Source organism: Oikopleura dioica, chromosome 2 (assembly GCF_907165135.1).
Source record: "Oikopleura dioica chromosome 2, OKI2018_I68_1.0, whole genome shotgun sequence".
NCBI classification, from domain to species: Eukaryota; Metazoa; Chordata; class Appendicularia; order Copelata; family Oikopleuridae; genus Oikopleura; species Oikopleura dioica.
In genome coordinates, this window is record NC_137292.1 from 10,127,212 (window position 1) to 10,148,489 (window position 21,278).

At 40.4% G+C, this 21,278-nt stretch overlaps 4 protein-coding genes across 4 annotated transcripts in view; all 4 read left to right on the plus strand.

Annotated features, from left to right (window-relative positions):
- The window catches only part of LOC145698184 (organic cation transporter protein-like), a 28,171-nt gene extending 15,369 nt beyond the window's left edge, over window positions 1–12,802 (plus strand). Inside the window, exons 2-11 of the mRNA XM_081775385.1 lie at window positions 10,482–10,494; window positions 10,569–10,635; window positions 10,677–10,748; window positions 10,896–11,123; window positions 11,235–11,421; window positions 11,460–11,691; window positions 11,850–12,125; window positions 12,323–12,442; window positions 12,484–12,619; window positions 12,705–12,802. Of these exons, the coding sequence (XP_081631511.1) occupies window positions 10,482–10,494; window positions 10,569–10,635; window positions 10,677–10,748; window positions 10,896–11,123; window positions 11,235–11,421; window positions 11,460–11,691; window positions 11,850–12,125; window positions 12,323–12,442; window positions 12,484–12,619; window positions 12,705–12,802 (1,429 nt within the window). The remainder of the gene's footprint in view (window positions 1–10,481; window positions 10,495–10,568; window positions 10,636–10,676; window positions 10,749–10,895; window positions 11,124–11,234; window positions 11,422–11,459; window positions 11,692–11,849; window positions 12,126–12,322; window positions 12,443–12,483; window positions 12,620–12,704) is intronic.
- On the plus strand, window positions 3,055–6,778 carry LOC145696606 (uncharacterized). The gene is made up of 6 exons (XM_081773675.1): window positions 3,055–4,305; window positions 5,149–5,651; window positions 5,694–5,812; window positions 5,858–6,132; window positions 6,180–6,432; window positions 6,506–6,778. Exons 1-6 carry the CDS (start codon window positions 3,089–3,091, stop codon window positions 6,686–6,688), a joined length of 2,550 nt encoding a protein of 849 aa, XP_081629801.1. The 5' UTR covers window positions 3,055–3,088; the 3' UTR covers window positions 6,689–6,778.
- On the plus strand, window positions 7,142–9,732 carry LOC145696762 (uncharacterized). Its single transcript, XM_081773847.1, has 9 exons — window positions 7,142–7,248; window positions 7,547–7,946; window positions 8,174–8,379; window positions 8,419–8,512; window positions 8,868–8,968; window positions 9,039–9,139; window positions 9,232–9,336; window positions 9,440–9,496; window positions 9,557–9,732. Exons 1-9 carry the CDS (start codon window positions 7,204–7,206, stop codon window positions 9,678–9,680), a joined length of 1,233 nt encoding a protein of 410 aa, XP_081629973.1. The 5' UTR covers window positions 7,142–7,203; the 3' UTR covers window positions 9,681–9,732.
- A 4,056-nt stretch (window positions 12,803–16,858) lies between the features above and the next one.
- Window positions 16,859–17,919, plus strand: LOC145696649 (uncharacterized). Its single transcript, XM_081773719.1, has 4 exons — window positions 16,859–17,017; window positions 17,106–17,284; window positions 17,329–17,476; window positions 17,553–17,919. The coding sequence occupies exons 1-4, from the start codon at window positions 16,930–16,932 to the stop codon at window positions 17,705–17,707; spliced, it is 570 nt and encodes a 189-aa protein (XP_081629845.1). The 5' UTR covers window positions 16,859–16,929; the 3' UTR covers window positions 17,708–17,919.
- Window positions 17,920–21,278: the final 3,359 nt, after the last annotated feature.

Here is a 21,278-nt window from a genome sequence, read left to right on the forward strand (position 1 = left end):
TTTAGTTTTATATAATTAAGAAAATCATTAATTCCCAGAAAAATGATTTCAAACGTCATGCGCACTAAGTCTAGCAATCCAATATTCTCATAAATTCAATATTCTACGATTGAATAACACATCTGTTATTGAAAAATTCCGCTACGTCAGTAAATTAGACCAAAGTCCACCGCTCCAAGATTAGAACCCGCGGATAAGAATGCAAATTGCATCGCCAGAAAATGAAGAAATTTTCTTCTAAGCTCAGCAGTTACGCTTTAAAATGGCTAAAACATATTGCTAATTTCTGGGAAACATTTTTTGAACTTGTAGGAATTTGACGCTACTAAATCAGGGTTCGGTATTTTGAATTCGTCGAAAAATTCGCCAATACACGCAGCGAATATGCTCTTTTCTTAAGCGAATGAGCGATTGTTCGCGAATCGCCTATTCGGGCGAATATTCGCTCGAAATTGAGCGTACAGCCCTGGATTGGCTGAACTCCAGGGCCGCGGGCGAGAAAAGGGTGGCGCCCGCGAGCTATAAGGTTATTTGGGCGGTGAAAATAAAATTATAGGCTGCGCAACGTCAAAGCCCGACCAATCAGAGCGCGCGGCAAAGCGAATATTTGAGAAATTCGCTGAATTTCTGAAAAATTCTCCGAGAAAATTCGTTTTCATTCGTTTTGCATATTCGCTCATTAGAGAATATTCGTAAACGAATAAATAGAAATTCAAATGAAAAACGAATAATTTTGCGAATTCAAAATACCGAACCCTGTACTAAATACCGGTTTCGCTCGATAATTCTAGTGAGAGAGCGCGGTAGCGATGGTTTTCTGCGAAGATCTAAGAAAAACTTTAAAAATAAATGATAAAAGTGAGCTCTCCTCATTTTAGGTTAGGTTGCCGAGATCATGGGCCCCTTTTCTCCCATAGAAACTTGCGATTCTAAAAAGTGCAATCATCTAATAATAATTTCGGGAAGTCCGGATGAGCTCAATTTGTAAACTGGGTAGAGTTCAACCCTTCCGCAAAATTTTGATTTCGTTGAGCTGGTCGCCTCTATTATCCGTTGCAAATTTCCCAAAAGATGCTTCAACCGAGATTCACCAAAATGTGGTTTTCGAGGAAAACCAACGCTAACACTAAAAACGTCGAAAATGAACGTGGAGAAGTAATTAACGATTTTCAGTTATACATGCTAACCCGTGGAAAAGAATAGAGTGCTGGAGTTGCGACAAAGGAGGTCACGTGCGCGGCAACAATTTCGGCCCAGAAGAGTGCCAGAAATATGGCAAAATGGTGACTTGCAATCCGGGCGAGGTAAGACCAAGCGAAAACAAGCTTTATTACTTGAAATGCTAAAGTTATGAATAGCGCGTGCGATTTTCTCAAATCTCAAAATGCAAATTGCAAAAATTCAATCTCCGAGTTTCGAATTTAGAGCCACCCAAACTCGGAATAAATTCAATTTCGAAAAGGTGTCGCTCAGATAACTCCCCGACAAAAATGACTTGTCTACTTGTCAAAAAATGTTCTCCGAGAAAAACTCCTTTCAAAAAACGTTACGATCCTGATGATAACCATCATCAAAGCTTTTTTAAAAAAAGTGAAAACAGGTTCATTCCACAACAAAAGCTTTGAATTCCGAATGGATTCCACGTACCACTTTTTCGGTCGAGCCTTCCTAGAATATGAATTTGCGGCAATTTTTTTTTCAGTGAAAAATATAAATTGTACCACTTTTGGAAATGAAAATGTATACAAATTGCCCTCACGTTTTTAAATTCCCCGATGTACGGTATCTTCTCAGCCCTCAAGCACCAAACCCTTTAAACCAAAATAATGACCCAATCTTTATTTATCGCCGAACTGCGCACAAGCTTAGTCTGGTACCGCGAAAAGGAATTCGTTGCATCATCGTGCTCCGTTATCACTTGAAGCACCTCTCGGCGGCTGATCAAACTCGACCGCTTCTTGAGGATATAAAAATGCTCGTGCCAAATACTCTCTTTAGGCATTTCAAGGAAAAAACGTGGACGAAGGGGTTTTTGTCCGTTGATGAGCCATTTTACTGATCAAATAAAAACAAACTCCGCACATTTCAAAACCGCGAGTTTTAGAACTTACAAAACTTCTGGCTTTTGTAAATTTTCTCAGCTCGATCTGCGGGTCACATGATAAGGCGGCCAAGCTCCTTCTCGCTGTGCTAGAATTCGCTAATCCGATGGTTCACATTTCCTTGAATCGAACGTTGATATAACTGGGAGGAATTTTCCTCCCTTCCTTTACAAGCCGCAGCTAATTTTATTTTAGATTTGCGCCGCCGAGATCAGATTTGAGCAGCCAGACTTTGAAGGCAACTTTAAAAGCATACGGGAATGGAGAGGATGCAAACAAAGAAAAGGGATGATAAAAATGTTTTCAGAGAGCAAAATACCTATATTTGATTAAAGAATTTCAAAGTCGGGTAGACAGAATTTATCAATCTCTCGTGTAGACAAGCGTGTTTTGGACAGCTCAACCTCAACAGCGACCATTGTTACCAGCAAAATATCAGAAATCCTCTTCTGTGCGCCACTTGCTGCGATAAGAAAACGGGTTTCGGCAATCAGCGACTTAGGCACTACATATTAGCGTGCCTGTAAGTTCGAAAATCGAAACCCAATCATAGCCCGGCTGCAACTTTATCAAGCCGATTGAGCAGCAAATTGCAGAAGCGGAACAAAGAATCCTCGAGAATCCTGGATCGGCGGATACGGAAGAAGTCGAGTGCGTTTTCAAACTGAAATTTAATTTGAACATGTTTTTCTCGATTTTTGACGAAAATGACGACAACCAGGTCGACACGGCGGAAATTTTGCAGTTTGGGAAAAATCGAAACATGATTGGAATGTTAAATCTCGCTGGTATCTTACTTGGGAAGGGTGGAATCAAGGATTATTCTAGCGTACGTGGTAACGCTTTACAGGAAATGGTGTGAGAAATCAGAGATCGCGCGTTGTACTCCTTAACAAAAATGTAATTGAGATAAATTATATCTCAGCCATTGAAAAGGGAGCAAATCAAAAGAATTCGAAAAGGCCTCTACAACATATTTTTATTCGATGTTCCAAAGATTCGATACAAACGGAAATCTGGAACTCAGCAACCATGAATACTCAAATCTGCTGAAGACTTACGCCGATGATTTTCTAAAAACTTGGACGAAAGAGCATCGAGATGTGAAACAAATGGCTTGGCAGATGAAAGCAGCAAAGCCATTTTCGTACAAGTTCTGCGACTTTGTGAAAAATTACGTCGAGCAGTTTATGCTCCAAGGAGAGACAATTCAATGCTCGAGTTTTGAGGAGTCCTTGATGGAAAAGGGGTACTATTCGACGGTCGAAAAGTGGAAGTGTTCGGACGAAGAGCATCTGCTTGCCTCTGGAAAATACCAATTCCAGGCGATCTGCGCTATTGAAAAGTGTAAACCAGGTCTTGTCATCTCTGGAAAACCATCGAAATGCCTGGCAACCGGGCAATGGTCCGCTGGAGAAGCATGTGTTCTGCCAACCTGTTCAGAAATGGTGCCCGATGCTTCAAAAGGACAACTTGGTTACATTTGCCACGATTCAGAAGATAACCGCATTGATTTTAAAGGAGAAAAGGCCATTGGCGACACCTGCAAAGTTGTTTGCAAGATGGGATTCCAGAACAAGTTCGCGAAGGGGATGAAGTGTGGAGATGACGGTGGATGGAAAGGCATGGCGCAGAAATGCGAAGAAATGTCAGAAGAAATGATGAGGACGGACAAAAACAGAACAAATAAAGAGATGCTTGAATTGCTACTGATTGGTCCCACTAAGTCACCATACCGTCAACTGACAACGAAGAAGACCACAACCAAGAAAACAGCAACAAGTACTACCACAACAACTACGACAACATCTTCAACGACAACAACAACGACTACTACAACAACAACCACCACATCAACAACTTCGACAACGACAACTACAACAACGACAACAACTTCAACAACGACAACCACGACAGCTACGACTACTAGTACAACAACAACAACTACTACAACTACTTCGACAACAACTACGACAACACCGACGACAACAACGACGACAACAACTACTACTACAACAACTACGACATCAACAACAACTACGACATCAACAACAACAACAACAACAACTACAACATCGACCACAACTACCAGCACAACGACTACAACAACCACAACAACAACGAAGTCAACAACCCCAGCACCAAAAGAATGCTCTCCGATAAAACTCCCATTGAACGGGAAGGAGTTCTCGTGTGACTCAAGGTTTATTTTCAAAAATATTGCAATTTAATTTTAAGGATATAGCCTTGAATATTGAACTTTCGTAGCCCCGAATCCCTGTTACGAATTAATTCATTTTCAAATTACCCTACCTAAAATTCATCGTTGATTTCGAAAATGACATTATTTTCAGTACTTTCTAGGCTGTTAGTACCTAAAAATCGACTTTTAAATAATATAGACCGTCGTTCTCTGAAAAATTCCATTAAAAAGGTAAATCTGGATTGATGATATGAAAGACTGAAGCCTTATCTCCAATCTAGCGGTGGATTTTGTAAAAATATTGAAGATTACGGCTTCTAGTTACTGGTTTATGATTGTACTTGGTAATGGAGAGTGGCGCGCGCTGCCAATCAGAGCGAGGGGAGAATCTCAGTAAGATTTCGTTCAAGCTGTCGACAAAATTTCTCGTGTAAAATCGGATGAGCGATGGCTGAGTGAGATTTTCCCCTCGCTCTCATTGGCTGCGCGCGCCACTCTCCTTCTCGAAGTACAGTCAAAAACCAGTTCCTAGAAGCCGTGATCTTCAATATTTTTACAAAATCCACCGCTAGATTGGAGATAAGGCTTCAATCTTTCATATTATCAATCCAGATTTACCTTTTTAATGGAAATTTTCAGAGAACGACGGTCTGTTTTATTTTGAAGTCGATTTTTAGGTACAAACACCATAGAAAGTAATAAAAATAAGGGTTTCTTCGAATTCTACGCTGGATTTTAGGTAGGGTTTCTTTGAAAATGAATAAATTCGTAACAGGGATTCGGCGCTACGAAAGTTCAATATTCAAGGCTATATCCTTAAACAAGTTGACTTAATTTTTGTAGGTTTTCTCTGAATAGAAAATGCTCCTTAGTATGTAATGAAAAGTATGAGCCAGTCGGCGAGCCCCAATCGTGCTCACCAGACACGGGCGAATGGAGTGGCAACGCTCAGCTGTGCAAATTAACCGGCTGTGGTGATTTACCGAGAAAAATTGACGAAATGACCAACGGTTACACTTGCACCGACTCTAATCGTCTTATTTCTCAATGCCGGTTACGTTGCCGCGCAGGTTATCGTCACAATAATGGAAAGCTTGCACAATGCCGAAAAGACGGCACTTGGGATTTAGGCACTCAGGAGTGCGAAAAGATACCAGAGTGTCCTCTCAATATTGAAATACAGGGCGATGGAATTACTTTCTGCAATGGCAATAAGCCGGGTTCTACTTGCGATGTTGATTGCCCGTTCGGATTCGCTTTGGAAGGCGATTCGACCCTGACGTGCTCTTCCGAGGGAAACTGGATTGGGAATGCAACATGCATCGAACCATGGTGTGATCCTCTTGGTATATTTCAGCCCTTAAAATGGAGATAATTGGTTTTTATAGATGTTGAAAACGCGAAGATTAACTGTCTTGATGATTACGCCCAGCTTGGTACCCGCTGTCGAGCCACTTGCGATAGTGGATATCGCTTCCGAAACGACGTTAAAGCGAACCTTTATACAGTAACAAGATTGTAAACTTTCTTTTGAGATAAGCAAATTTTCTAGTGCGGTGAAGAGCGTACTTGGGAGCCGCGACCGAGACCCTGCCAGCCCATTTACTGTAATTCAAAGGACCTTTATTCTATTTTAGAAGGGGATTCAAACCTTCTGACTAATTGCACAAAGGAAGAAGAAGTCAATGATGGAGGTAAGTGCGAAATTTCTTGTTCAGGTGGGTCTCGACTCGAAGGACCTAAAGAGGTCACGTGTTCTGACGGAGCTTGGCTCGAGCTTGATTTCATGAAACCGAAGTGCTTGGCTCCAACTTGTCCAGATCTTACGTGAGTATTTTCACCTTCGGAATCAAGGAAGAGAATCGATTTTTCAGAGATCAAACAAAAATCTCCAAAACCACGTGCGGAGCGCTAGACAATGGGCGCGTCAAAATCGGCGAACAGTGCGAAACAACCTGTATTGACGGATTTGAAGTAATCGGCCCGTCATCCGTTACGTGTAACGAATTTGGTGATTATGATGGCGATTTGGGTCGTTGCCAGAAAGAATCGAACAAAAAGTGTAAGGAGGCTGAGTTCTCGCCGAACGCGGACTTCTTAAGCGATCCAACTTGTGTTGGAGAAAAGGTATTCTTTACAAACGGATAATATGAACTTTCAAATTTCTGGCAAAGAGTCAAGTCTAAAAATTGAGTTTTAGAACGGCGCCTGCGTCGCTTACCGTTTCCAATGTCAGGAAGACGGGAAAAAGCGCCAGCTCTCCTGTAAGAGGAGGCTGGACCATGAATCCAAAGAAGCTTTGCGTCAAATAATCAACTCTATGCATATACAAAACCAATATTTATATCAGCAGTGCCGCGTACAACCTCAAAAGGAAAAATAACATGCGCTTATTCTTCAACCCGCTTTAGGGAAAGCTGTACATAAACAGATGACATACTGTATCACCGATACATGATGATCTTATTTATCTGTAAATAAACATATTTATCACTGCATTGTCTAACTTTCGAGCAACAGGAAAACTGAAAAAAGTCCATTTCCGTCTTTTTCTTGGACGAAATGGAACGGGAAAGATGGAATTTCAGAATAATATCCATACAGTTATCGGCAGCAATCATTTAATTAAGTCTTTCGGGCCTTTAGTTTCGGGCTTAGGTCAATAAGTTCACGTTCAGAGACAACTAAACCACGTTGAGATTAAAATGCTGCTAAGTAAAAGTATTTTATCGAAACAGTAAGCGGGTAGGATCGGATAGGGAATGTCCAGACTGTCCATTGTTATAAAAGAAACAAAATTCTGTTTGACTTGTGACTCGCCAAGTGCAATGTTTAACGGAGATAAATAATCGACTAACGGTGGAGGATCTCTGCACCGTGCTCCATCCCTACCGTGTTATGCCACTGAGTAAATCAAGCAAAACGAAAAAAGAGAAGCAAGAGGTGAGAGTTTTATGGCGCGCTTTGTGATGGGAGTTTCTTAAAGATTGCGACTTCTTCGTGTAATAAAGCTGGATTCTTTACGTTTGATTCAAATTCATATATATTTGAATAGTCCAATTAAATGTTTAGATTTTAAATCAAGCCGAATAATTACGATAATATCGTATAAAGTGGCGATTATAATCGAATCTTATATAGAAAATCAAAAGATAAAGGAAGAAAAAGATCAAGGATAGCCGATTTATCAGTAGTTGATGTTCAAACATCGAAACCACAATTACTAACGATTGAATTTCAGTGGAATCTAGATTCTGTCTGGACAGCTGACAGTGACGACGAGCCAGATTATATGTCCCCTCCCTTGCGATCAAAAGCGCACAGTACTTTCTACGAAGAAGCCCTCGTCCGCAACTCAACAATGGACCTCCGAGAGGCCGATCCAACCCTCGCCAATTTGGAGCTGATTCAAGCGGTGAAAAATGGCGATCACAAAAGTGTAGCAAAAGCGTTGAGCAAAGACGCAGACCCAGATAGTACGTCAGAAGAAAGCTCGGATGTTTTCACCATGTGCCATATTGCGGCAAAAGATGGACACAGCATTTCATTGAGCACGTTGATCAGCAACGGTGCGAATTTTCGGGCGAAGACGTTACATGGATGGGAGCCCTTGCATTTGGCTGCTTATCATGGCAAACAAGGTATAGTCGGCAAAGGTCGATTTTGTTGGAATTGATATCATTTTGATTCAAAATTTATGAATACGTATTTTTCCTGTTGATAATAAGCGTCGACGCCCAAATTATTTCTCCCGCCCTTATCGATAAAATCGTGAATGAGGACATCAAATTTGAAAAAAATAAAGAGTGGACATATATGATTATCATGATACGGATATTTCCATCACATTCATATATCATATTTTTAGATTGTATCAGAATTCTACTCACCGCAAACGCAGATATAGACGCCCTTAACAAATATGGCCAGACGCCGTTGATGATGGCCGTCGGAGAGGACCATAAAGATTGCGCTAGAATATTGCTCGAGCATGGCGCCGACGAGACGATAAAAACGAAGAAAGGAAAGATTGCGCTCGATCTTTGCAAATCGAAGAAAATGAAGATGATTCTGGTAATTGGACAACTTATTATTAAAGAATATCTCTCTTAGAAATCCAAAGGTGACCCGGAGAGCCTCTCTGGAAAAGCGCATCTGTCGTTTATAAAGGATCAATTGGAGCAAATCGGTGTGCAGCTTGAAACTGAAGGAATGTGGTGAACTAATTAGAAGGCCATTTTCAATTTATTATCGCGTAAATAGGGATAAGAGGCTCATACTACGACGTATTAATATTGTACTACGACATCGAGTTCCACCATAAAATTGTTACATATGTTTTACAGAATAATCCCCGATGATTGTATCGTTTTATGATTCGGATCAATGTTAACTCTCCGTAAATATAAACGAGCATATACTATGAACATAAATAGCGACTTTGATCGCCGGTAAATCTTTTTTGATAATTACTGATCATATTTCTTAGGGTTAGCGTTGCGGTACTAGGGTCATAAATGTACTTGATAAACCACCAAAAACAAAAAAATCATCACAAAACAAAGGGAATCGATACAGTAAGCTCGAAGCAGAGAACAATTCGCTCCGTAAAGAATTGGAAATGACTCGGCTTGAGCGGGACGCTGTCAACAAAAGTTTGAACGTAATTGCCTCGAGGATCTTAATTGTCCTTCTTTACTAGGATTTCAATCTTTCAAATTGTTATCACATAGGCCATACTCGAGGAGCGTGATACAATTCAAAACGAAAATCAGCGGCTGACGAGCGAGTGGAATAAAGTAGCCAAGGAAGCGAAGGTGGAGAAGGAACATAGATCGGGATGAGAATCCTTAGCTAAAAATAGCAGCACGTTTCCATACACGTTTAAATTCACAAGGATTACATAAGCATCTGATCCCTTTATACGGAGCACTTGGAAGCAAGAAACCAAGAATTAGAAGCAGAAGTTTTGAAGCTCGAGGAGAACGTCAATACTCTCATTGAAGAACATACAGTCGAGCGAGAAGCAAGGTATCTTTATTTCAAAAGAATTTTCATTCTTTATTTAAATAAAAGATAACATTCTATCATTTTTAATAAAGACATCAATTTTAATTTCTTTATCTTTTTTCAGTGCTAAGAAGCTTGCGATGCTATCATCTAATTTCCAACAAATAATGACTGAAGCCAGGTGAGATAAAGGACAAATTAAATCCTGCATTTTATAGACCTATCGAAATATAAATTTAAGTACTGAGGGCGAGACGGACTCCGATAAGCTGCGCAAGATCCACGAAGACACTGAAAAACGAAAGCTGCGTCGATCAAATACTGTCAATTCTCTTCAAAGCTCTGGGTCAAAATCTTTTTCTTGACAAGTTAACTTCATGTCTGCACTAAAAATCTCGAATAAAAGCTTGCACTGAACTCGAAGCTACCATGACCAGAGGCCTTGAAGAGGCAGTTGATCCCTTCGGCCGTCACGGATAAACATAAACAGCGCGTTTTTGAAATTCCTCAAGTCAAACATTACGAACTTGTCGGGAGGTCCTCAGCGTGAAAGTTACGCCCCAACACCGCCCGGAGAGGATTTTTTTTTATTGGCATTGAACCAATTCTCTAACCCTTTGAAGAAATAATGACGTCTTAACAAGTCTTCAGAGATATCCAGAATCAGAGATTTTATATAAAAAAAGAAATAAAAGCAGAAAACTCAGAGCTAAACATCAAGTCAATTCGAGAAACTTCCCTCATACAGTCGTCCAAACAAAGAAAAATGACTAAGTCATTAAGCGAGCAGTTCAACGAAAAACTTGATGAGCTGGGCCACTTTGGACCTTTTCAGGTGCTCCCAACAATGGCGCTAGAAAATAAGTCGTATTCAGATCAAAACATTTCTTCTATTAGCGTTGTCCACCATTCCATGTGGCTGGCATGCTTACTCGCAGACGATTCTATCGTATGAACCAACGTATGTTTGTAATTCTGCTAAAAGATTTATTGCAGAAGATCTTGCGGAGAATATTTCGTACGATGAGTACTACGATTTATTTGCTCCTGCGAGGGAAGAGTTTATCCAATAAAAATTATCCCTGACGCGAATAATATATAAAATAAATCATTATTTCAATGTCAAAAGCGTAGAGTAAGCTCTAATAAAGTTATAACATTACAACAAATAACGCACAGGTATTTTAACTAGTTTTTACTTTGACTTGATGCTATTCGTAAATTACTCTTTTCACAACTAAACGCGAGTCTAGTGTAAACGATTCAATTATGGCGATGAGACATTCGAAAATAAAGATGACGTACACCAATTTCACCTCGGTAGAAATATCGAAATTAACCGTTTTCATTTGAATTTTTAGAAAATCTTCATAATCTAGTCGACTGTGAGCCTGACGATGATTTTTGGTTCAATACTTCTGATACCATCTCAGGTACTTTTTCTTAATCAAAAATAGATACAGAATCATATTCGTAAGATCTGATCTGGAGCTAAAAATCGGTTCTCTTTCATACTTCATGAATCAGCAGCATTCATGAATTTATATAAGGAATTGTGGCAATAGTAACTAACTTTTCAGCGACAACTGAGTGGCAAACAATTTGCTCAAAACAATGGCAGCAAGATTTCGATACCCAATCATTTATGCTTGGAAAACTCGCCGGTGCTTTCATCTTTGGAGCTATGTCCGATGCCGTGGGTCGATTCAAGACATACTTCATCTCTTTAGTTCTTCAGCTCGCCACTGGAATACTCATCGCCATTGCTCCGAATGTGCTTGTTTACTCAATCGCTCGTTTCGCAGAAGGTTAGGTGCTTTTACTCAGTAGTCATGAAACTTTCATGTTGTCGGAAACTATCATTTCCACTTGACATTGTTTCTTGAGTAAGGGACTTACCCGTAATCCTTCTTTGATAGGTGCGGCTTGCTCAGGAGTCTACCTATGCGCATATGTGCTGGCCTTGGAATTTATCGGTCCGGATAAAAGAACAACGCCTGGATTGATCTACCACATGTTCTATGCTATCGGATATTCTCTACTTGCTCCTATCGGCAATTATATCAAGGATTTTAGGACTGTTAGTTGGGTTCTAGCCATTCCAAGGTATTTATTTCTACATAGTTTTTCTTCAAATTTTCTAGTGCTTTCGCTCTTCCACTGTACTTTATAATCGACGAATCAGTCCAATGGCTTCTAGGAAAACGGAGGATTGATGATGCGGAAAAGATCGTTCTCAAAGCCGCTGATGGAAATAAAAAAGTCCTCGAGAAGCCAGTTTTTGTTGATGATAAAGAAGACAAAGAAGGGGATGAGAAGAATAAGGGTCAATGTGCTGCATTTGCGGATATGTTTGTTGATGTAGGGAAGGAACGAGTTTGAATATACAAGAAGTTGATTTTGAGGGACAATGTTACATAAGTTATGTAACATACGTAATTCAATAAAATTGGCCCTAATTTTTATGAAGTTGAAAATTGAGAACATTAACGATAAATTATCGGTGATTATTCAAAAATTAAACTCGATCAAAGGTGTTTTCTGGTCCTTATCCGAAATTACGCCGCCGAATTCTTTCCCTGTTTCTGATCTGGCCCATCAACTCCGGGAGCTATTATGGAATCACGCTCAATGCAAAGAATTTGAGTGGAAACTTCTACCTGAATCTTTTAATTTCTGGTCTTACCGAGATTCCGGCTATCTTGTTTGTCATTTTTTCGATTTCAAAATGGGATATTGGCCGCAAAAAGATCTTGATGTTTACGTACGCTCTTTGTGCTGGTCTTATGGGACTGATTGCAGTCATTCAGGTGAGTTGATCGATTACAGTAGATCGACGATTTGGAAAGGCTGGAAGGTCAATAAAGATTGTTTTTTTTATTCTCATTGTAATGGAAAATTCGCGTCATCAATGATGTGTTAACAAGATTTATTCAGTCTGTTGTACACTGTACACTGTACAGTGTACAGATTCTGTCATCCGTAGTTATCCTTATAATTAATTCAGGCCTTCCATCTCGACGGTGATGGAAATATGTGGTCGATTCTCGTCATCATACCTGCTATGGGCGGCAAATTTGCCATTTCAGGAGCGTATGCGGTCATCTATCTCTTCTCTACTGAACAAGTGCGTATTCTGAGCTTTACAAACTAAATTTTAATGCTTAGGTTCCAACGGTCGTTAAAAACTCATGCCTGGGAGTTTGTTCGATTTGCGCTCGATTTGGAGGACTTCTCTGTCCATACATCATCTCTCTGGCGAATTACTGGAAACCCTTGCCGCTCATCATTTTCGCTAGTGTTTGTGAGTAAACCAGAATTACACTGTTAACTCTAGGAACGCGTTGACGCTGACAGATTAACGAGACAGATACTGACACTTTTTAAAGCTGTTGTTGCGTTCGTGTTAATGATCCCGCTCCCAGAAACTCACAAGAAAGTTTTACCACAAACGCTTGAAGAAGCAGAAAGTTTTGGGTTTTCATAAATTATTAATTCGAAAGTAAATTAATAATTTTCAACCCTTTGACAGGTTCGGTGAAGAAGAAATCGCTGATGACGAGAATGTGCCTCTCAAATCATAAATTGATTAAGAACATGAACAATAAATTAGAGCGATTTTCTGTATTCCTTGTTACTTTCGATTTCCGATGGTGGTTTATTCGTTTTTGATGAATAAGGAGTTACACTCGAGCTCATCGTTCAATTTGTCTCGATACATTCACTTCCCTGAAGGAGAAGGTGTTTTCAACAAATTTTTGTATCAAATAACGCCGAATACTTGATATCGCCGTAAATCGTCGTCACAACAGGTGACCAGGCGGATGGAAAGGCTGGATTGAATGTCAAAAGTGCTGGTGATTTGGGTTGAAACTTGCTGATTTGCCTAAATCCCCGGAACGCTTATGAGTATGGTCACGTGGGAAATTTAGGATTTTTAAGGATGATCTTGGAAGACAAAAAGGATGATTTAACTAATTGATTAACTATTTTTAACTTTACAATTGCTGTCTAAATCCTATAAGTCGCCCGAAATCTTTTAACCTTTGAGTCATAATTTACAACTTTAAGTCCAACTTTAAGAGACAAGAAACATCCTAAAAGAAAATTCTCCTTCTGAATGCGCTCAATCTGCCAAGAAAGAAAAACATCCAAAATTGTATGCTGAATAATTATATATTTAAATAACAGTTAGACTGTGCGCAGTGTAGAAAAGAGAAGAATTATGAACAGTATTTGAATAGAAGGTAAAAGACAGAATAACAGGTCTAATGAAATTTTGAAGATCGAACTAAACCGGATTCGTTTCCTCGGAATCGTTTTCCATTTTCTTCGAGTTTTTTTTTCTCGGCGATAGGTTTTTTCAGCGAGCACACCAAAGCTTACAGTACGGACATCATCTTTTTTTTTACTGTAGCGCGGAATTTGGTCGACCAAGCGAGGTTTTCATTTAGCTTTTCGCGGAGAATTTATCTTCGGCATTTTGTGTTCGCTCTAACACAGGCGTTCACCCTTTCTCTTCGGTAAAAACCATATTTCTGCTCGCATTTTCGATAAATTCGGACGAGGGTGGGACGGTCGTAGTTGCACGTTCTCGCAAAGTACTTGAAAACATCAATTTCTGGAGTGATTATGCTTCGTCTCGCAACTCTTGCTTGTCTGTGGAGCACAGTTTCTTCGCTCTCTCTGTTCTCCATGTATTTTTCTAGGCTGTTTTCGTCCAACGAGACTGGACGTAGATATGGCTTCATAACAGACATCGACTGGGCCAACGTGGCGAGGAAAATGAGAGTAAATCTTGCTTGGAGCATTTTATATAGCTTTTTGTTTTTAATAATTTGAGTTATTCAAGTTTGTCTTGTTCCGAAGACTGTTGAGGTGTCGATTCGAAGAGGCGCTTTTATTCTCCGCTCAACTGGGGCCAGGCTCGCCGAGCGCCCTCTCGGAGAAAACGAAAAACCGAAAGATGAGATGAGGACAATCGGTAGTCAAAAATCTCAATTTCATTCATAAATCTTTATTCTTTTACTTATGTGGCTAGAACTATTAATGCTAGACAACATGCAGGTCTTTTTATATGAAATTATGGTCATATGACTGAGCAATTTTCGGAGAAAGCATCATATGAGAGTACTTATCTACGATGACGTAAAAACCTTTCTCTGAACTCAACCTCATTTTTCTTGAGAAATTTCACAATATTGTTGACTTCTTTCTTCGTTCACAAGATAGACAGCGACTGAAAAAAATATTATCTACCAATGTCGTTGTCTAGCAGACAGCCACTGCGGTAAATGAAAGTATTTGTCGTCCTTAAATATCCCAAAGATCAACAGATTATGATCAATTCCAGGAAACTGTTACTAAGAAATTTTTGAAGACCAAATAAATACGAAGATAAACAGCTAGCTTGACTTTTTGCTTGAGACTTACTGACCTTTTCCGGTTACATAAGAGCCTGGTCATAAAAATTTTCCGTATTTTTTCAACTGTTCTAAAGCTGGTCATTTAAAATTGGATTTTGCTTACAAAAGATTCTATTTGAAATCAAGGAGGAGATTTTTGAAGAAGAATTTCACGTCTGCCTCCATGGAAAGGACTAAATTGACTCAATTGATATCTTACAAAAGATGAGAAAATAGGTCAATACCATTGAGCCCTCTTCAGACGAGGAGATATCGAGCTATGCCTTTGCGATTTAATATTCACGCTTCCTCGAAAATATTTGGATATTACGTGATTTTGCGTGATGAGTGCGAAACATATTTATCCACGTTATTTGCACCTGTTCCTACAACAAACGGAGATTATACGAAACTTATAATTTTAGCCCATTTTTGTGGAGAATAACGCTATTTGATAACGAAGCGTGGATATGGAAATAACGGAGGGACGCTTTCAAAAGAAAATTTTCGCCTCAGGTTTCGGCGAACGTCTATCCTAGCGGAGGGGACGTTCAGCGTGAATGTGCGTAAAAGAAAATTGAAACGACACGTTGGTTAAGACGCACTAATGCCTGTTTCTCTCGTGCCTCTGGACATGAGTCTACATGATGTAACTTACTGTTTCGAAAGTTCATTATCTAACACTGTTGAAAATGTATTTTAGAGGTCCCTCTCGCCAGTTTTTTTATTAATTGTGCATATGTAGTTATGGTAATAATCGTTTATTCAATCTTAAATGCTCACCGAAGCATAAATGTACATTCTTATAAAAATCCAAATTATTTTCGGACTAGCATCGTGTAGCATATTTTATTACACCGGAAGTATACAATTAGCCCGGGTCTCAGACCCGGAATTAGTTTCAAAAGTGACGCCCGGGTCTCAGACCCGGAATACCCCCTCAGAAGTGACGCCCGGGTCCAATACCCAGGATTCCCCTAAAAAAGACCCTGACCCTACTTTTGTTGATTGATTCTTTTAAAATAAGCTCAAATCTAAGTGACCCTGACCACGGGGCTCCGCCCCTTAGGTCCTAAAATGCCGGGGTCTAGTCTAGGGTTACTTAGGGTTACCTTCAGTAACCCTAACTAACCCTAGCCTATCCCCCTCGGGTGAGTTGGTTCCGTCATTTTGCGAGGTGCCCCCTAACCCTAACCTTAAAAAATAGAAAGTACTTTCAGCTAGAATTAATTCTCATCAGCTAAAGTCTTTTTGAGAGCAGATAGAGGCTGCTTTCTGATTTTTGGACCCGGGCGTCACTTCTGAAGGGGTATTCCGGGTCTGATACCCGGGCGTCACTTTTGAAACGAATCCCGGGTCTGAGACCCGGACTAATTGCATCCTTCCATTACATCGTCACGCATAATCATTTGTAATAATGTGCTATAGTTTTTTTCTTTCCAATTCAATAAATTTCCAGCAATAAGCAAGTTTTTTCAAAGACGTTATTACATGTCTTTTTCGGAGACACAAAATGTCATAAACAACAGCAGCAGGGTCCGTAAAGACCCCCTATGCGTAAGTTGTCTAGTTTGACTTTTTAAAATCTGCCTTTCATTCAAAATAATCCTTGAGAAAACCGTGTCATCATCTTTCAAAAAATACCGTCTTTCCGACTTACTCGCTCTGACTCGATTTTAACTGGACATTCCAATATCGTTTATCGGTAATTTGAGGGCTAAATAATGTGTTTATCTATAATTTTTAAATAAATTTAGGCGAGAAACGCGATGACAAGATTCTCCGTCATTTTGCGATCTGCCCGGCTCTCCTGCGGTTAGTCCGACATGTACCGTGTCCTCTGCCACATGATGCCAAGCCTATATACGCTAGTCCTCTGAGTTGTAATCACATCACATCACAAGCTCAATCAATAATAATCCACTAATTGGCTAGGCAGTAATAATTGAGAATTAACGCCCGTGGCAATGGGAAAATGGTGCTTTTATCTCAAGCACCAAGGCTTGGAGTCATCACTGACCTCAGATCGTGCCCGAGGCAGTTGCGAACACCAGCGGGCCAATGGTGGTGGAGGAAAGTACTTGGGCGTCGCTGCGGAGGAGGCAGTCGGACCACCTTCTGCACCACCACCGCCACGCAGCAGCTCAGAACATAGCCCCCTGCGCATCTCATTTTTATAGAGACCCTTTTGTATATCAGAGAAACGGAAATGAAGCTCGCCCTTTCTACTTCTTTCTTCGCATCCGTCCTTGGACAGGCCCCTGGAGGAGCTGCCCAGTATCTTTACTGTATCAATGGTAAGATTTAGAAACATCACGTGGGAAAAATTCTCCCTGAGAAATTCCAAAAAATATTTTCTTTAATTTTTCTTAAAAATATTTTCAGCGAATAACCACGGTTCTAACCCTCGTATGCTTCCCAACAACATGTGCTGCCCATTCTATGAGCAAGCCGGTATCAAGGGCAAGCCATACCATTCTGCCGTCCACGGATGCTGTGGAACTGCTCTTTATGATCTGACTACTCAGGATTGCTGCCCAGAAGCTGAAGTTATCATGGAGAAGGTAAAATAGAGAAAGACCAAGGCGTGCTCTAAATTGTTATTTAGGGAACTCGACCATCTGCCCCAACAGGTTTCTTCGGCTCGGCTCAAGTTATCGGAGGCGAGAGCACCATTCTTCTCATGTGGGATGAAGCCGTCTCTGGAAGCTCATACTACCTGGATGTTCGATCTATGAAGCTCAACGGCGAAGAAGGTAATTTACCATCTGCTGAGCATTTTTGAATTTCGATACAAATTTTTAGTGAAATATTTCTAAATCATGATTTTAGTCGAAATCGAAAAGCCATTCGGAACTGGTACTCTTGACAGTCACTTTGCTTCCCTCAGCAATGTCGTCTCCGGAGTCGAGTACGAATTCGAAGTTTCCACCATCAACTGCCTCGGAGACATCTCCAGCAGCTCCAAGTTCTCCGTCACCGCCTAAGCAAATCGCCCTAACTGTATCTTTGTTACAATTTGCCCTTGAATTTCGCCGCTGAGGAGACTTTTCAAAGTTGCCTTGAGAGATTCTATTTTCGATTTTCCTAAGCCGCACCGTACAGTTTCCGGAGAACCTGAAAAGCAGTGGTTGTTTCAGTTTCTCCTCCTCACTTCTTTCTGCGCATGTATATTTATCTCCCATGAACAAATATTTATAAATAAAAAGATTGAAATCGAATGATTATGGTTGGACTCAGGGGCTCGTGGAAGCCGCAAGAGCTCTAAATATATTTTTGATAAGGAGAAACACGTTGTTTTCAGGTGGCAAAAGATGGAAAGTTTTATTAGCTTGGGCGAATAAGAGAATGATTGATTGATTTACTTGATGAAAATATAAAAATGTAATTTTCTGCCTGATGAATTCAGTGAAACTTTCACTTTGAAAGCTTTTCGAAATACTGACAAAACTGAATAGCTAATCTACTGTAGATTGAAATCATTCATCTTATTTTGATAATTTTGTGCTATTTTTCAAAGAAAATTTATTATGCAGAGTCATTTTAATGCAGGGTAGATTTTGTGGTGGCATCGAAAGTGTTATCTGAGCGCGCTCTATTCTTTTGAATGAGGAAGTTCTCGAATTTCTATTTTGCCAGGCGTCTGTCCACCTGGAAAAGCTGATGCAGATCATCAATAAAGCAGAAGAAGCAATTATGAAACCGCCGATATGAAATTTTTGCTTCCTATTCTTGCGTCTTGCCAGATTTTCTTCGGCTACGATCATAGAGACTATGGCGTGTCCAGTAGAAGATACAGAGATACTGAAGGATCTGGAGAAGAACCTGGTGACAGTACGATCGATTCTTGCTGCAGTAGTTTTTCAAATCGAGATCCGATTTATGTTTTTGAGGGAGAAGCGACGACAAAGCCGGAATTTCCAGTTATTGCTTCATTAGCCTGTTTATGCGAAGAATTCATTCTTTCAGGAAATCGAGCTTGATCGACTGCTCATAGTTAAGGTTAGGTTTAGGGCGCTAATCGTATACTCCCTTCCCAACGATTTTTTAGAAACTCGTAAAACCTCCCCACAATCCAAGATCTTTCCAAAAAGACAATCCTTAAAATGCCCCATTATTTCTATCAAATTCTACCAACTCAGCCCTTTAGCTCGCCGTAAACGACGCTCATCTCGAGCCACTCTACGTCCATGACGTTGAAATCGGATAACACTCACCGATATTATTTCTAAAAATACGCCTCCAAGGCTTGTTTCCACAATTTGAATTCATTGTAGAAAATAGGCGAGCGTGTTGCTATTTTAAGCTCGTTACAGTTAAATTTCTGGCAAAGAGCACTGGATTGATACTGTCACTGGAAAACGAAGACGAGAATTTGATCGAAATAGCTCAATCTGGGTCGAAAACGATCACTGTTTCGACTGGCTCTAGCTATGGAATATCTCAGACTTCTTCCTCCGTTACCTCCGGAGAAGAAATTTCCATCGAAATATTTCTCGAGACCAATATCAACAACGACCCAGAACTGTCTGTTTATCTCGGTGGAGCTAGAATTATAAAACTGGAGACGATAGAACTCCTTGCTTTTCAAAATATACGATTTGCCACTTCTGCTTCTTCTCCAGGCCCGGGGAAATGAAAATCATTAGTTCCAGCAATTGCGGCTAGGTAGGATTACTGGCGGTTTCTCGCAACATGAACAGCCCTTTCGAAAGTGACCTTTACCGAAATCAAACTTCAAAATGCCCACAACGATGAGGTCGCGGGGGACGAAGGGGCTGAGAACAGATTTTGCTCGGAGGATTATCCGCTCCGTGGCGAGTCATGTTCTAGTTGCGACGGCATTTGGGACGACGTTAACGCGCTTTGCGGGGTTATCGGTCAACACTGGCTTGGCTCGCGCCTCAATGGGTATTGTACAGATTGCTCGACAGAGGGTATTCAGTGTTACTGCGTATGTTCAGAAGGTAAGTGTTTTTGACTAACCCCACTATGACTATGTTCTCAATGCTCTTGGTTTACCTCGTAAAGATCGATATTTCTTGTCATTACTTTTTAGATTATATTCAAACATGGGTTAAAAGCGAGCAGCCTGAATGTACACTCAATGCTATTTATTGCCAGGAACATGATCAACTACTATAGATAATTTGGTTGTTGCATAATTTGAGAACAATCGACTTTCTTCTTTGAAAAAAAAAAGAAATAAAGCAATATCTTTGATCCTTTACAAAAGGAATGTTCCGTAACTTCAGTACAGCGAGGAACGTCTCCGCCGATTTGTGAAGATTCCGAAGATTGTCTCTCGCCGTCTGGAGTTTGTTTTGAATCCGTGTCTGCTTACGAAGTCAACCTCGATGGAGAGCGACGGAATGTGATTTCGCTCATCTACGGATGCGCTACTCAAGTAAGCGAGAAAGACGAATCTAATTAGTTTTCAACTTTCTGCAAGTTCATCGAAATCGAGAGAATCAACGCCTATTTAGGAGTCATCAGATCTCCAGGTCTATTTTCCGCGAGAAGAAAGTACAGTGATCACCCAGTCGACGGGGGTCATTCAGAGCTCTGTTTACTATACAGGAAAGTGTTCTCATAAGCTTTTTAAAACAGAATTCCTTTCTTTTTGAACACGTCACCGCAGATCCAAATACCCTGGACACTGAGGAGCACATTCTTTCGAGCCTCGAGAAAAATGGCGGGAAGGATACATTATCTTGCTTTGAATGCAAAGTCGAGTATTCTTTGGATATCAATGATCCATGCGCGACCCCCAAGGAGGAAGAAACGAAGGTCAGACGATGCGTTTTGGGAAGCTGCGAATCAAAAATTTTGGCGATTGAATCTAGTGGCAGGACCTTCTACTTCGCCGAAAGAGGGTGCACTAAAGACCCTGCTTCAAGGACCGAATCATAAATTTGTCAATCAAAAACCTACAGACGGTTTTAATTTTTGTATATCTCTTCCATCGAAACGACGAAACTACCAAGAGAAGCTTTTATTCTTTAGATGATTCGATTTTAAGCGTTCTGCCAGACACTCCTTCCCAATTATTTGCAGCATCGACATATTGGCCCGAGCTTCCCTTTGTAGGAATAAATGTTTACATATCTACTTCGATTCATCCTCTGGGAAACGACGACACGAATTATATTCTCCAATCGGCAGAACTATTCACATGTTACAAGTGCCAAGGTAGCATCATGAAATCAGAAGAGCCGAAATTCGATGGCAATTTCTTCAACAGCGAAATTGATAATTGCTGGAAACCTGGTTTGCTGACCGAATTGGATACATGCGCAACGGAGTGTTTTACTCAATTCTATGCCGTAACGGTAGACGGAAACTACCAAGTGGAAATCGGGCGAGGTTGCGCGAGGGTTGATCCTGAGCTTTCCGTGGCATATCATGGCGTCGATATCATTTCGAAAACATGTTCAAAAGATGACGGATCATTATGCAATTCTAAAAGCCCCATAGAAATCGGGCTTGTTTACCAAAATACTGAAATCCTCGAATGCTACACTTGCGATACTGGTTTAGTCTCCCGCGATCCTCTGA

Coding starts and splice junctions, on each gene's coding strand:
- LOC145696649 (XM_081773719.1), top strand. CDS start 16,930: ATGAAGCTCGCCCTTTCTACTTCTTTCTTCGCATCCGTCCTTGGACAG. Junction 17,018..17,105: donor GTATCTTTACTGTATCAATG/GTAAGATTTAGA, acceptor AAATATTTTCAG/CGAATAACCACGGTTCTAAC. Junction 17,477..17,552: donor GAAGCTCAACGGCGAAGAAG/GTAATTTACCAT, acceptor TCATGATTTTAG/TCGAAATCGAAAAGCCATTC.
- LOC145696762 (XM_081773847.1), top strand. CDS start 7,204: ATGCCACTGAGTAAATCAAGCAAAACGAAAAAAGAGAAGCAAGAG. Junction 7,249..7,546: donor CGAAAAAAGAGAAGCAAGAG/GTGAGAGTTTTA, acceptor ATTGAATTTCAG/TGGAATCTAGATTCTGTCTG. Junction 9,337..9,439: donor ACAGTCGAGCGAGAAGCAAG/GTATCTTTATTT, acceptor ATCTTTTTTCAG/TGCTAAGAAGCTTGCGATGC.
- LOC145696606 (XM_081773675.1), top strand. CDS start 3,089: ATGTTCCAAAGATTCGATACAAACGGAAATCTGGAACTCAGCAACCAT. Junction 5,652..5,693: donor ACCATGGTGTGATCCTCTTG/GTATATTTCAGC, acceptor TGGTTTTTATAG/ATGTTGAAAACGCGAAGATT. Junction 6,433..6,505: donor CAACTTGTGTTGGAGAAAAG/GTATTCTTTACA, acceptor ATTGAGTTTTAG/AACGGCGCCTGCGTCGCTTA.